Source organism: Semicossyphus pulcher, unplaced genomic scaffold (assembly GCF_022749685.1).
Source record: "Semicossyphus pulcher isolate SPU_LCO1_2020_fin unplaced genomic scaffold, fSemPul1.0.p SCAF_24, whole genome shotgun sequence".
NCBI lineage: Eukaryota > Metazoa > Chordata > Actinopteri > Labriformes > Labridae > Semicossyphus > Semicossyphus pulcher.
In genome coordinates, this window is record NW_027211698.1 from 14,923,004 (window position 1) to 14,938,466 (window position 15,463).

The 15,463-nt window shown below is 44.7% G+C and overlaps 1 protein-coding gene across 1 annotated transcript; it reads left to right on the forward strand.

The window, feature by feature from the left end:
- Window positions 1-997: 997 nt before the first annotated feature.
- nab1b (NGFI-A binding protein 1b (EGR1 binding protein 1)) lies at window positions 998-14,171 on the forward strand. Its single transcript, XM_069675654.1, has 8 exons — window positions 998-1,425; window positions 5,231-6,033; window positions 6,143-6,276; window positions 6,771-6,822; window positions 7,906-8,025; window positions 9,031-9,199; window positions 11,030-11,179; window positions 11,333-14,171. The coding sequence occupies exons 2-8, from the start codon at window positions 5,233-5,235 to the stop codon at window positions 11,407-11,409; spliced, it is 1,503 nt and encodes a 500-aa protein (XP_069531755.1). The 5' UTR covers window positions 998-1,425; window positions 5,231-5,232; the 3' UTR covers window positions 11,410-14,171.
- Window positions 14,172-15,463: the final 1,292 nt, after the last annotated feature.

A 15,463-nucleotide genomic window follows, 5' to 3' on the forward strand; every position in this document is an offset into this window, starting at 1 on the left:
CTTAAAACTACAGATTCAAACCGGATGCAAGATGTTAAACTGCACACAGACTCATTCTTGTTTTTGACAATATTTACAGTTCAGGATCAAATAATGAAATAATCTCCACCGTAATAATCTAGTTTGGAACATGAAGTGCGCAAACTGCTGTGTCTCTCTGTGTCTCTGTGGGTGTTGAACCTGCCTGTGTTTGGTATTCCGTGCAGAAAGCCTCCCACGCCCCGTGTGTCCGCCCACGCGCGGATTTGCGTCACGCAGGGAGCAGCGTGGGCGAGAGAGAGAGAGAGGAGAGAGAGAGAGAGGCTCTGTGGCAACCGCGCGGAATATCCCACTTTATTCTGCTGCCCGCGTGAAGCTGTGCGGAGTTAGAACCTGACGAGACAGGAAGCGCTGTCAAAATAAAAGCATTTTTAAAACGATGATTTGGCAAAAGAATCAGGAAAACGTTGTTTTCACATTAAAGGTTATGAACTATATGTTTTCATGCAGAACAATCATAATAAATATGATTAAATAAGAAAAATAAAACTGCAAAAGGGAAGAATTACAAATGAAAAAAGAATAGGTGAAAGATAAACTAGGAAAGGCTGCAGCTTTAAAATGCTTCTCACATCTTAAAACACGTTTAAAAATATACAATATAAATAAAATATTTTTTTCACTATTGCACATTTTACTTTGAATGCATTAAATGTAGTATTGTTGTATTAACCTAAAGCACCTAAATACTGTTTAAGCTTTCTTTCATACTATTATTATATTTCATACAGCTGCAATGATTCAGAGATGACTATTGAATTTTCACAGCGTTAACATGAGATAGAGATATGTTTTACAGTCGTCACACAGCTATAATCAAGCCCATCATCGGAGCTTTTATTTTGTCACGTCAGCCGGAAGCGCGTGTGTGGTTGGCTGCGTGAGCTTTGGCAGTGGTGAATAGTGCAGGGGAGTGGAGAGACGCTGGGAGAGGACTCAAACACTCACACACATTCACACACACACACTCACACACACTCATCATACTCGCACACACTCACACACACTCGGAGGAAGAAGACGCACGAAGGTCAGCGCGTTTTACTCATAATCTGCGCTTTTTTTTCTCTCAACGGCTGAAGAAAGAAAAAGTTTCCAGAAAGAGAGGAAGAACAGCGGAGTGTCGCTCGGTCTGAGCAGTCAAAGGCTGACAAACGCTCTTTGGTTTCTTTTCGTCTTGGAGATAATTGTCCAATTTCTGCACTTGATTTTTTTATTATTATTTATTTTTACGCGCGTTGCTTCTCGTGGGGGATCCCTTCTGTGCGGGCTTTCTCTCCTTTTGCACAGACTGTCACCCAGGCGTTGTGTTCATAAAGAATAAGGAGAAAGAAGAAGAAGAAAAACTGGACCAGAGCGGACCAAAGGGGGCCAAAAACTCACCAGGTAGGCACAATTAATTAGACATGGATTAAATCCTGCTGCTTACCTGCTGCTGCTTTTATCCTCAAATCAAGCCGTATTTTGCAGATAGCACACCGGTAGCTCCACAAAACCGCCAGGTGTTACAGGAATATTACAGAAAATGCTTTTAAATATGACTGGATCCCATTATGTGCAATATAACGTGTCTCTGTAGGAAGATAAAAGTGCCTTAAAGGAATATTATAGTGCAAAAAACTGCTAAATGTGATCATAAACTCACCACAAAGCACCATCAAGAATTTCAGCAATAAAGATGAAATACCTTACAGCAGAATTATATCCAGTCCTGTGCATGAAACTGGACATTATGAGCATTTCATGCGATTTAAAGTGACATGAAAGGTGACATTGTCACTGTCACGGCACAACAGACAAGTTCCTAAATGAACGTAAAGAGAATCGTGTTTATTTTCATACAGGATTTTATTTTGTTGTCAGATATGCTGCTGGGCTTAATGCAGTTATTTTAAACATTATTCACTTAATAATTGTTCCAAATATGATGCGTTCAAGGACTGAGGGCACCTCACACTCACACATATATGAACACATGGGTCCAAAGTCATAGTGATGATTACAACATTAGTGTTCACATTAGGAAATTCCTCCTGAATCACAGTGAAATCTAAGTACTGCTCACTTATCGGAGGGGTTGGTCTGCTGCGTGGCACTTCACCTGGAAAACTACACATCTGTATCCTGTGTGTGTGTGTGTGTGTGTGTGTGTGCCATTGTGCCAGCGCACGCCTCGCTTCTCCAGGTGAAAAGGCGAACTCGCTAAACTCGCTTTTGTGGAGCAGGACTTCAATTAGAGGCTGCCATTCACAGACGCCTATCACACACACGCACACACACGCACACAAACACACGCACACACGTCTGCTGTGATAAACTGGAGTAAGATGGCAGGCTGTTAGATATCCGAGTGTTTGTGCAGCCGGCTGTTGAACCGACAATAAGCATTATTGAAGCTATTTTCTCGGTGAACTAAACGAGTTCAGTGTCTATTTGTGGAAACACGGCGTGCTGCGTTTGGAGCTGCAGCTTCCACCAGTATTGTGTGCTCCAGACTCTCGTTTGTCTTGGCAGCTGTTTGACAATTTACCTGCTTACCGGTACATCCACAGGAGACGGGCTGCAGCTGAGTACAGTTCATCAGTTCACACATTATTGTGAAAAACCAGCAGAAAACACCTTCTTTGACAAAACTGGCAGCGTGACAGTTGTGTTACTGCTTACGAATATATTAGATATTACTGACAGAGCTCATAGTAACTTATGCACATCACTTATGTTATCCAACAGGTGGTCCAAAGCCCAAAGAAGTTCAATTTACCTTCATATATGTCAAAGAAAGCGTCACATCGTCTTTGTTTAGGCGCCAGAATCAAAGAATATTCAGCATCTTGCTCGAAAAAACAATGAATCAGTGATCAAAATACTTTTGTTTCCTGGTGCATTTAAAAACAGTGTATGACCTGTGCGATCACAGAGGTACTGCCGGTTCACGTCGTGTGAAACGGGTGTAATAACGTCTCTGTTGAAATCTATACAATATCCAGTTAAATCTTTGACCTTCAGCTCGAGTCAAAGTGCCCGTTTGAACATCAAGAAGTTCTGAAATCTCCTTTTTCCACATGAAGAAAACATTTTGTAAAAACTTTGAACCAACCCGAAGCGGACGCCCTCTTGTGTGACGGGGTGACAGTAGGCAGGAGCTGTTCTTCCTTATGTTACACAAACTCACCTGCTTCTTCAACCTGCTGTGCAAACCTTGAACATGTTTCAGGAAAGATCATCCCTGTTTGTAATAGGCGTAGGACACAAACGTTGCTTGAGCACGATCAGACTTCACTTTGCACAAACCAGTTTGTTTGGGGACTTCTGAGATGTAAATGTACGTACTTTGTCCTTTAACTTCACAACGTTTCTGAGATATTGTCGTACAAACGACCCCAACAAACTAGTTGAAATCAGCTCCTCCTCCAACAGAAGCTGTAAAATCTAATTACAAGTGAATGCATCAGTGATAATAAGACTACACATAATATAATAACACTCACAGGGGTCATTATTTAGCACAAGGAGTACTTTTCATACTTTAGGCGCACTTTGCTTGAGTAATGTTTTTAATCACAGATTTTTACTTTGTAGAATTTCCTTTTGTACTTCCTCCATCACTGAATATATCCGTCTATGACATACAGACAGATATATGGATGTGTTTCTGTTGTCGGGTGCTTGTGGGTCGGTGAAGAAGCATCATCTCTAACAGCCGTCGTAGTTCAGTATCTTTCCTGTCACGTCTTCTCGCAGGCAGCTCACGTCTTTGTCCTTTTCCCGGCTCAGTCAGGGTTAGTCAAGGCCTGCCTGGCTCCCCGGGCTGAGGCTCTCAGGGCCTATTCTGGGCGAGGCGAGCCCACCACCTACACATCCTGCAGGGGTGGAGAGAGGCATGTGGTCCTCCCAGCAACCCGGGCCTGCTGACTGCCACTCCTCTGTTAGCTGGGCCTCCGCAGGGCCTCACATGCACATAGGAAGAGTGGAAGACAAGCCTCTTTCAGACCTCCAGTGTTGCTTTTTGTCAAGTTTAAGGTGGCAAGTGACACGTATTTGGCACAGACGCGAGCGTGTCTTTGCGTTGTGAGGGCTGAGATTGGAAGCAGAGTGAATGACAGCATCGCTTTGGAAGAGAAATACTAATCTGACGGGCTGACGGGGCAGCAAACAGCCAAACGTTCAGAGAAGGTTTATTCACATGTGGAATCTGCTCTGATGCACGTCGAGCTTAAAGAGTAAAACACCATGTTTGCAGCGTTTTACTACTATGTGCATTCAAGCAGAATGTGGCATTAAACTCCTGCAATAACTGCATTAATGCTCTGCATACACAAAAATACAAATATAGCTCTGTGAATGCAGCTTTGTACCTGCAGAGTCCTGTTTTGTGTCTTTATCCCACACATGAAGCATGAACACTTTCAAGCTCCATCACCTGAAAACATGCTGATTACTAAACAGGGTTAAATCCCACCTGTACCATTCATTCTATAAATGGGAGGCACAGTTGATGGAAAAGTAGTCCATCCAGCCGCCAAATTTAACCTTTGCACGCACCTGCTGAGGCCTGATAAACAGAAACCATGCACCTGCCTGGAGTGATGTGAGCCATCCAAATAAAAGTTCTGTTTATTCTCATAGAAAAATGTCAGCGGCAATTTTTGTGCAGAATCAGGTGAAGCATGAATATTTTTGACTCAAAGGTTTTTCTAGCATTTTTTTAGCTTGAAACCTGAACCTCAGTCAGCAGAGTTTACTGACATACTTTATTAGTACTTGTATTTAATGCGACGTCTTTATTCAGCGCGTTGTGACGCCCAAGAAAAGAATGATCCTCTCAGAGTCAGCCGCATGTTTAGATCTCTGTCTGTCTGACTTTTCCATGAAGGACGACTCGGTTTTCTCGCCATTTGGTGCTCAGCAGGAAGATTTCAGGCCCTGCAGTCAGCGCATGACTCCTCTGACATTTGTACATCTGAAATGTTTGAAGGACTTGACATGAAACGTTTTAAAAGAGCAGTCTGACATATTTCAAATGTGCTCATTTGTGGTCTGCAGAAGAGGCGCCACTTTCATGTCTGAAAGATTAGCTTAGCTTAGCATAAAGACTGGCAATAGGTGGAAACAGCTAGCCTGGCTCTGTCCGTTCATGTGCATAGCTCATGTAACTTTCAGGTCTTATTCACCTGTTGTGCTCCTCCCTCAGGTATGGCGGCAGTGTTGCCGAGAACCCTGGGTGAGCTGCAGCTCTACCGGATCCTGCAGCGAGCGAACCTGCTGTACTACTACGAGGCCTTCATCCAGCAGGGCGGCGACGATGTGCAGCAGCTGTGCGAGGCCGGCGAGGAGGAGTTCCTGGAGATCATGGCCCTCGTCGGCATGGCCAGCAAGCCGCTGCACGTGCGCCGCCTGCAGAAGGCGCTGCGGGACTGGGTCACCAACCCGGCCATCTTCAACCAGCCGCTCACGTCGCTGCCCGTCTGCAGCATCCCCGTCTACAAGCTCCCAGAGGGCTCACCCACGCTGCTCAGCGGACAGGACCGAGCCAACACCGCCAGTGTCAAGATTCCCAAAGCTGTCGCTGCCGCCTGCTCCGACCCAGGGAAGCTGGATGTAGCGCGGGACAAAGTGTCGGCGGGGTCGCCCCTGCAGGGCAGCAGCGAGGCTCGCTTCTGGTCAGGCCACAGCAACGACAGCGAGCACAGCCTGTCGCCTTCAGACCTCGGCTCCCCGTCCTCGCCCAGAGATGCATTAGAGGCTCTGGACGCCGCCGCTGTACAGTCGGTCCTGGAGTGTGTGGACCGGATGGCACCAGGACTTCCAAAGACAGACCTGGCTGAGGTCAAAGAGCAGCTGAAGAGCAACAAGAAACTGGCAAAGATGATCGGACACATCTTTGAAATGAGCGACGATGACCCGCGGAGGGAGGAGGAGATTCGTAAATACAGCGCCATCTACGGACGCTTTGACTCCAAGAGGAGGGACGGCAAACACCTGACGCTGCACGAGGTTGTTTGAAATCCCACACTTGATAAACGAATTTGTCCTCAGGGAACTTTGACGTTCATGTTTCTGTGTCTTTCGTGAGTTTAACTGACTCTCTGTGTGTGATGTGCAGCTGACGGTGAACGAGGCGGCGGCTCAGCTCTGTATGAGAGACATGGCTCTGCTGACACGTCGAGACGAGCTGTTCGGACTCGCCCGTCAGATTTCCAGAGAAGTGACCTACAAATACACCTACCGCACCAGCAAGTAAGAGCTTCATCCGAGTCTGTCTTTGCTTTATCTTCGATTGTATCCCACTGTGCAGACTGAAACACTTGAGCACAACAGATTCCTGCAGGGTGAACAAAGGTCCTAGTTAATGCAAGAAGTGTGTCCAGCTGTAGGAAGGGTCGATTGCAGAATCATGGATGATCATCTTCTTTATGAAGTGCTTTGACTGTGGGCCAAACTTCTGCTCTCTGCATATTTAAATCAAACCTGACTATTAGAAAGACACATCGTTCATGGCCTCTTCGATGTGCCATCCGTTTGTCATGTTTACTTTCGCTGAGAAAGAAGCTTCACTGTATTTATTATCTTGTCTTTGTGAACATTTCTAAAGTAGTAATCATGTCTGTAATCGTATACGATGAGAATGACTCTATCCATCCTTTATTTACACCCCTGGAGCTGACCGCCCAGCTGACAGGAAGTGCTCTTAAAACACTGTTGATGTCTAAAGTCCTGATGTTTGTCTGCAGGTCTCGCTGTGGAGACCGAGACGAGCCGTCACCTAAGAGGATTAAAACGGAGGTGAGATCACAAACGCCGCAAATATTATGCATCATCAGAAAAGTGTGTTTTAAAGGTGATTCGATGATTCATTACTCAAAACAAGCTGATGTATTCTTTTTAGACAAAGCAGAACAAACCCGATAAATCCATGATGGGAACAGGCGTTAGCTGCAGCCGTGTACCTGTCAATCAAACCGTGTGGGCGGGACTGTGGTGTCTACTTTCTGATTTTCTGTTTATAAAATCTTTGTTCTTTTAGCTTCAGTCATAACGGCTCACACTGCCAACACACTTCTTCTTCTGCTTTTTCCAAAAATACCAGAGAAAGTAAAACCCATCACTTCCTGTGTCAGAGAGACGGTTAGTGTTTGATACGACGGGAAAGATGTTCTGCACCAGAGTGACTTCTGATCCGTTTAATAAAAAATACGATGGAACACATCTCTGCAGTGCAACATGCAACTCTCTGATTTTGTGTGCTTGTAGTGAAAGATTGATTCATTATTTAAAACACTTTGGATGTAAAGACGAGCCTTAGAGCTCCTCGGTGTGCCGTTATCATAAACAGAACGGACGGGTCAGAAACAGCCTTGATCAGAGTACAAAGCGATCTCTCAGCGCTCCTCTCCGGACACACCGGCTGAGAGAGTTTGAGCTCTGAATGGATCCTCTCAGTTTGTGATGGAGAACATGTGGCGGCTCTGCAGGGACTTAAAGCAAGAAGAGAAGCTGCAGATGAGCCGACACCTGCTCGGCAAAACTTCTCTGAGCGAGCAAAGAGGGGGATTCCTGCTGAATTAACTCCTTTTGTTTTCCTTCTATACAACACAAGGATTATTTTGTAAGAAAGTCAACTCATGTTTTCTGAAAATATCAGATTTGTTTGTAGTTGTTGGAACAAACTCCTCCTGATGCTGTTTAAACCCAACAAATCCTTAGAACGGACATGAAGCGTCAACAATGGAACAACTAAACCTGATGTCCGCTACCCTGCCGCTTCTCGTTTTCAGGGGGAAAATATAACATTTCCCTGAAAATGTTTGCAGCAATATGCAGATAAAGTCTGTCAGTGAACTTATTGGGACTTTTCATGTCGTTCAGGAGAACTTCTTCGACATCCAGGAGGCGCTGCAGGCGATCCACATGAGGCAGGAGATGCTGAGGGAGCAGCTGGCCTGCGCCAAGTCGAAAGGAGAAGAAACGGTCGGACGAAATCTGCAGGTGGGCAGAAGAATAAGATAAATACTGCTGTTTGTGGACACCTGTTACAAGTCCTGTCACAGAGTATGATTGAAAGCGACAGTGTACGAAACTGAGGAGATATAACAATGCTGATGGGATTGAGAGGATTCCCACTATCAGCCATGGTGACAGGTTTCCATGTGAGCAGATGTTTGTGGCAGCAGGATCCAGTCTGATCCCAGTAATGTTCTTTATTGGTTTCCAATGATTCGGCTGCGGCTTGTTCCTAATTAGAGCCGGCGTGTAGGAGGAGAGCTTTATGATAACTCATTACCCAGGAAACATGTGCATGTGAAGTGTGTGCGTGTTTGTGGAAAACACATGCTCCTTCACCTCCACAAGTGTCAGCATGTGTCGGCTCTCGTGTGTGTGTGTGTGTTTGCTGGTTTATCAGTGTGTGTGCGTGGCTGCAGATACACTTGTCATCCTGATGTGATTTTTAAGAAATCTCATTCAGGAGAAGAAGAGATTTCACGGTGTCTTTCACACCGCAGGGTCTCTGAACCGCTGCTCAAATCATACGTTTCGGTGTGTGAGGATTTAAAGCTCATCCCATAATAATCCGAGCTGACAGTGATGTGCAGACTGACAATACGCAGATATCACCACTGTTCTGACTGCTGCACATTTCTATGAACGTGAGGTGTCGACTGTCAGTCATCCGTCCTCCGTGTGAACGCTCACTGACATCCTTTAAACTGTTTCTCCAGGCTGAGCGAACGCACACGAGTGGACCACAGTTTGTTGTGTCCCTCTGACAGGAAGTGAAAGTGCAGTGCAGTTTACTTCTTCTGCAGCAGTGCTCACGTTTTACTCCAGTTAGACGCTTCTTGGTGACCTCAGAGGACGTAGTAACCAGATAATCACTTTGCATGTGACATGAGACACATCACACATAAAGGCAGCTGAAATCCCACCTGTGTTTGGAGTCAAATCGTTGTCCAGTCTTGAGTCTGAAGTTCTCGCTCCCATCGTGTCCGACAGATGCAGCTGGAGCGTCTGCTGGCCCGGCAGATGGAGATCCTGCAGGACGCCGCCGTCCAGGAACGGCTCCAGGCTCTGGACTGGAGGATCCCCCCCGCCGCCTTAAAGTACCTCAACGACGCCCAGAACACCAACGGAGCCGCCGCCGACGCCAGCAGAGACAGCCAAGGTAAGGCGCGAGCAGAGGGTGGAGAGGAGTTAAAAGAAAAATACTGACTGCTTCTTCACTTCAGTGCAGACGTTAAGTTTCTTTAAAATGTTGGTCCAACGATTTAAAGCTGATATTTAACAGACTTAACTAGAAATCGATTGTTATTTGTAAGACATGAAGTTTACAGCTCCGCTTCCACATTTCTAAATGAAATCGTTTATCAGAGCAAACATATTTATGATTGATTTTCAGTTCCAAAGAGCTGTTTAGAAATATGCCCAGGAAGACTTCCTGATAACGCAGTGCAAACCTAAGACACCTGGAAGGAAAGGCGCTTCGTCTGTCCTTCTCTCGAGCCTTTTTCATGATTCTTGTCCAAGTAAGAACATTTAAGGAACTTTGGAAGCGGCAACACAGAAATCCTTAAATACCTGAAAGTTCTCCCGTTAAAGCATAAATCTCTCGTTGTTTGGCTTGTCTACGTTTCGTTTGAGACTTTTCTTGCTGCTGTGCCAGACTTTAATTGGCTCATTGATGCCGATAGCTTCCCTTCATGAGGAAACATCCAGCTGTGGTTCTTCGCTCGTCTGCCAAATCGCTGCCCATTGTTGTTTTGAATGGAAACAAACAGACTGAATCAGAGCTTAATGTGAGTTGATGTGTTTTTTGGAGTGCGTCAGAGGATTAATATCATGTCACAAATGCCACAGGATGGAAACAACACCTATAGGTGCAGATTTTTTCCGGCCGTGGCAGCTGTCAGTTTTTTTTATCTCTGACTTCTCAAACACAGACGGGAGGAAGAGACGCATCATTATTCAGGATCTGACTTCTCCTCCGGGCCTCATCTCATTTTCATCCCTTTCCTCCCTCACCCACTCCCGACAGCTCATTATATCGCTGTTCCCACAAATCCCACAATGCACCTGTAATTATCACGCCCACGCCTGTTTACCTCCAGCCAGTTGCCTGGAGGGGGGCGTCTCTCTCTCTCTCTGTCTCTCTCTCTGTCCTCCCCCTCTTCTTCTCTGTTTTCTTGTCCTTTTTCTTTTTTTCCTCTCTGTCATTTGTCATTTCTTTTCTTCTCCTCCTCGTCCTCTAACTGTCCTAACTCCCTCTTATCACACAGTTTTATACTTTTATCACATCTTTCCCTGCTCGTACGTCCTTCTCTGCCCACGTTTTCTCTCGTCTTTCTCTTCATTTAACCGCTGCATGTTCTCTTCTTCAGATTCTCTCTTCCTCTCCTGCTCATTATTTCATGTTTCACGAGAACAGCTCGAGTTTGTGATGACTGTCTGCCATGTACACAGGCGTGTCGTCAACTAAAATAGTAGTAAGTTTAGAAAACACAAAGCGTAATGATAGACAGTTTAATCAACACGATGCAGTGAAAAAGTGATAAACCTTCACTTGTTGTTCCTTTGAGGGTGAAAAAAGTGAAACCAGTGGGCTCTTCCTCCTCGCTGAGGTCACAGCTGATGCAGAAACAGGAAGAAACACTAAAATAAAAATCTCTGTAAAATATGAAAGTGTCTTCGCCTATATTAAGCCCAGTGGTACTTTGTAATGTTCCCTCCCTCTCGCTCAGTTCCTCTCTGACTGCTCTCTCAAAGGGAATAAAAGGCAAACACAAGGGATCAGCAGATTAGCTCACACAAACACTGGCTTAGTTACCTCTGGGAATATGGAGCATGTTAAACACAGCCCGAGTTAGAACAACATCTGGGAGGATGTTTGCATTCATCCAGCAGGATTCACTTCATTCAGATTCTTCTTGATGACGGATACAGTTTGATTTTTAATCACTGAGCAAAATGAGAGTAACCGCCTGTGTCTGTCCTCCAGATGAGCGACCAATCAACCTGCGGGTTGTCAGTCAGAACATGCAGGAAGGCGACCTCCCGTTGGGCAAGCAGCTAGCCAATGAACTGAAGCGCCATCACAACCACAGCAACAATAACAACAACGCAGAGGAGACCAAAACACCAGCAACAGGTTTGTGATGTCACACGTCTCGCTGGAGTTACGGAGGTTGAGGAATGAATGCCTGAAATAATGCATGACAGATTTTGTACAGGTACGATGAAGTCTTTCTGCCACATGATGAACCTCTATGCTGATGATACCGTCTGTTATCTTTACGTTTAGAAAACGGGACGTCGCAGCGAACGTCCAGCAACACAGAGAAGAAGACCATCAAATCAGAGCCGGAAGACTCCACATAGTGCCTTCCGCCTCGCCCCACCACCCCCACCCTTCTCGTACCCAACCCTCACTTCATTCTACTCACACTTGACAGTATGCAGTTATCCATCAATAGATACTAAGCAAGCACAGCCACAGTAGAGCCTTAACAACCAATGTTGCCTCATGAATAGCATTTATTTTTCTTTGATTTTGTCTTCTTGTTTGAAAAAGTGATTTGCCAAAGCACCTAGAGAGCATGTCGAGAAGCCCCTCAGTGCTCTACAGGTCTTTGTCTGTTGATTAATTGTACACGTTAAGATATACATGTAATTTAAGAGTGATATGTTGCAGACGTTTGTAAACTCTTTACCTCTGCCTGGGTGGTGTTTCTGTTGCTTCCTTTGGGCAGCCGGCTGCGGGCTGTGACGTCGGGGCTGAGTCTTAACTCAAACGTAGGTTCAGAGACGAGACCACGAGCTGGTTTCTGCACGTCCACAGTGTCGTACAGTATTTCAAACATCCAGCGGTGCTCGAGGGATGGCCCCCACTTTGGACCAGACTGAAATGTAAGACTTTGATGCACCTTAAAAAATGAAACTCTCGTGATCCTCTGACTTTTGATTTAACGCCACCTGCAGGTCAACATTTATAACTTACAAATGAAATGTCTCAACATATACTGAATGGATTGGCATCTCATTTACGACAGACATTCATGGTTCCCAGACTTTGCTTTCCGTACAGCGCCACCTTGAGGTTGACATGATTTGCAGAGTGTGAAATATCTGAAAAAACCTTTGAAAACATCGGCACAAAAACTCACAACATGAATTCAACATCTCATAACACTTACAGCGCCATCATGAAGACAAAACATAACCGTCCAAAACAGTTTCTCAATTGCTAGCATGCTAACTAGCGGCCATGGCTACATGAACTTGCTATTTATTAGCATTTAGCTTTAAAGCCAGCGCAGCACACAGAGCTGCGAGCATGGCCAGACTCTTGTAGGTCACCTAATCAATATAACCCCAATGTTAATATAATTAATGCATACATTTAATTACAAATGAAAGTTTGTGATCAATGATTTATGACCTTACTTTGTGGTTTATGTTTGGGAACCTAATATTCTGTCGGCTGCAAAATTCTGGTAATTAAAACTTCGCACAACATTTTCGTGATTTTCCAGGACAACAAGAACTCTTAGCAACAATAAGTTCTTCTCTTGGCCGTCATCAGGTCTTCTGAGCCCCTGTTACTCTCCCAAAAGGAACTGAGGTGTCTGCATTTGTACTGTAACTCAAACAGAGGTGTAAACGTACTGTAGGGAGACGGAGTTAGGATTCAGCCCCTGATGCAACTTCTTTTTTTTGTTGTTCACTTCAAATGGGAAAACAGAAGAGGTGGGATGAATCCCTCCTCCCTCGCTCTTGTCTTGTGTATATTTATGGGGTAAAATAAAAAGAGGATGTATAGGAGCTGTTGTGGAGTAACAGCAGGGGACCTCTGTCATTCGTCTTGGCAGGATGGCTGGGCTGGCATGCCGGAGGCCGAGCTAATTGGTTCATTTCACTTTGTAATTTAGCAAAACACTGCTGTTGAACTGAAACCACGCATCTGCAAACGGGGAGTATTTCAGGAATAAAGCGTCTGTATTTGTAACGAGTGATCCAGCTAAGCCCTCAGCAGACCCCACAGGTCGTACGTTTAACCGAAGACAGGATTAAATATTAAAGATTGCAGGCATGTGGTTTCTCAACAACAGCAGCAAAAGTAAAATTCCTGTTTCCTGCTGTTCTTGGCGGAGCAGCAGCCCGGGGTCTGTAAATAGTACCGTGATAACAAATAGTGCTAGCCTAATCTCTCAACCAGGGTTCTCCTTTGTCAAGTGTAACTTTGCTGTAGATTTTCGGTGTCGAAACAGTGTTTATGTATGTAGAGCAAAAAGAAAAAAGAAAACTTAAGTGTCACTGAGGAAAAAATACAACCGTGTGAAAGTGTCTGGTGTATAAAACATGCTTTACATGATGAAAATGTTGATTAGCCTTAGCTCTTAACAGTGTTTAATCCACCTGTGATGGCCATCAGTGCATATTTCAAAGATGTGTTTTTGCTGTTTAGAGGTAAATACATAAATAAGTGTTCACTGTGTTTTTACGTGTTCACCACACTGTGTAAATACGTCTGTTTGGTCCAGATGATGATGATAATAATGTCCTCTCCCCCTCTCCCCCTCAGATAGTTTAGTCTCACTCAGCGTAATGACAGACCAATGCAATATTTATGTAAGTAATAAGTCTATTTGCATTCTATATGGATCCATCATTTCGTTATGTGCTCAGTAACTGTGTGTCTGTCAGGAATTCAGGGCGGGAATTCACCTACACCTTTGGAAATATTCGTGTTGTCTCACTTTGAATGCGCAGGCCGGTGTACGTTTATTTAATTACAATGAGCTCTTTTCACAGAAGTCCATCAGGTGGTTTGGTTTTAAACAGGCAAACAACTAGAGTCGTAAAGATCTGGTGTGTTGAATCTAAACTTGCTAGTGAATTCTGGGAGATGTAGTCAGCATGGTCGGCCTGATCGGCTCACACGCGGGCCGGTTAGCGAGGCTGTTGTACGATGTCTCCAAGAAGAAGCGCATGTCTGACCTGCCGTCTCACTGATCACTGTTCTCTCACTGTTTATTGTAAAGTGATAGATTAGGCTTCACCTAGTTATGCACCTGTTTTTTAAACACTAATATATTTTATTTGTTATACAGCACATAAACATTAAACTTTATTTTTTTGAACTCTATTGTGAAGTGCGTTTTGTGATCAATGTCGTCTAACTCCAGAGTAAACCAGTGGTTTCATTACTTATGGGTGTTTGCATTGTAATAAGAGTTTTATAACCTAATAGATACTGGACTTTAAGGCTGTGCTAAGCTAACTTATCAGCTCTTAATACTGGCCATGCTAATCTATCAGTTCAGCTCTAGTTACTATTACTAGTATAAATGCAAAGGCAGGATTGTGTTCTCTCTGCAGTCCTTTAAACGAGCTAACACGCTGAGCTTCTGTTTTGTAATTTTAATATGTATTTCATGTTAAAATAAGGATTTGTTGGCGAAAGCTAGGGGCTAGCAAGAAACCTAAAAGTTAGCTCATAGCATGCCTGGTAGCTGGGCTCGTGCATAATTTAAACAAACTGCGGTTGCTAACGCTGGCCCGTAGCTAGTTGAGGCTGCTAACTGCAGCTTCTTGTAAGACCTAAATGACGTGTGTTAATTGGAATAAATGACAGGTGTATAAACAACTAAAAACCCCAAAGGTATTTCTGTTTTCTTGGGGGTGCCAGCGCTGACCCACAGCTAGCTTAAACAATGTAATAACAAAAAAGAGAGATTTGCAGCCATGAAATAAAGCAGAGTGACTAATGGGGCAGAGAGGTCCCTGTAGTGCTGTGATAACAGGTTGTAGTCTTTGTAACACTGTAATGGAGTGATAATCATGTTTTGGTAAATTATATATCAGTTCCCACTACAGGGAGGAGTTTCAGTGTCCTGCTCAGAAAATGAATCCAGCTGAGAAAAGACATGCGGCTCCTCCAGCAGCAACGCTGACGGTGCCTTTGAGCAAGGCAGGGAAGCTCCATCTGATCCCAGAGGAAATGTGTGTGTGTGTGTGTGTGTGAATGCAAAGGAAGCAGCTGTAAAAGTGCTCGGTAATCAAAGTGAGGCAGGTAAGAAGAGAAGCAGGCAGCAAAGGATGAAAGTGAAACAGTGGAAGAAGAGTCCGGCTTCCTTTAAAGGAGCGTCTCTGTTTTCTTTCTTCTCTTTTTTACTCAGATGAATCCCTGCGCAGGACATTTGCATCAGCGTCACTTCAACACATTGTGAAACTGGCTGATGACTCACTCTGACGCAGGTCCTTTTCACATACCTCCCATCATCCTCCCTCTCTCTCTCTCTCTCCACTCCTTCCATCCCTCTCTCGCCCTCTTCTCTCTCGCACACACACACACACACACACACACAAACACACACACATTTTCTCTGGAGAATAGCTCAGCTCATGAACACCCATGCTGGAGTCCTGCTCG

Excerpts from the sequence above, each read along its gene's own strand:
- nab1b (XM_069675654.1), top strand. The coding sequence starts at position 5,233 with ATGGCGGCAGTGTTGCCGAGAACCCTGGGTGAGCTGCAGCTCTACCGG. Across the intron at positions 6,823-7,905 it reads CTAAGAGGATTAAAACGGAG|GAGAACTTCTTCGACATCCA; the intron begins GTGAGATCACAA and ends CATGTCGTTCAG. Across the intron at positions 9,200-11,029 it reads CGCCAGCAGAGACAGCCAAG|ATGAGCGACCAATCAACCTG; the intron begins GTAAGGCGCGAG and ends TCTGTCCTCCAG.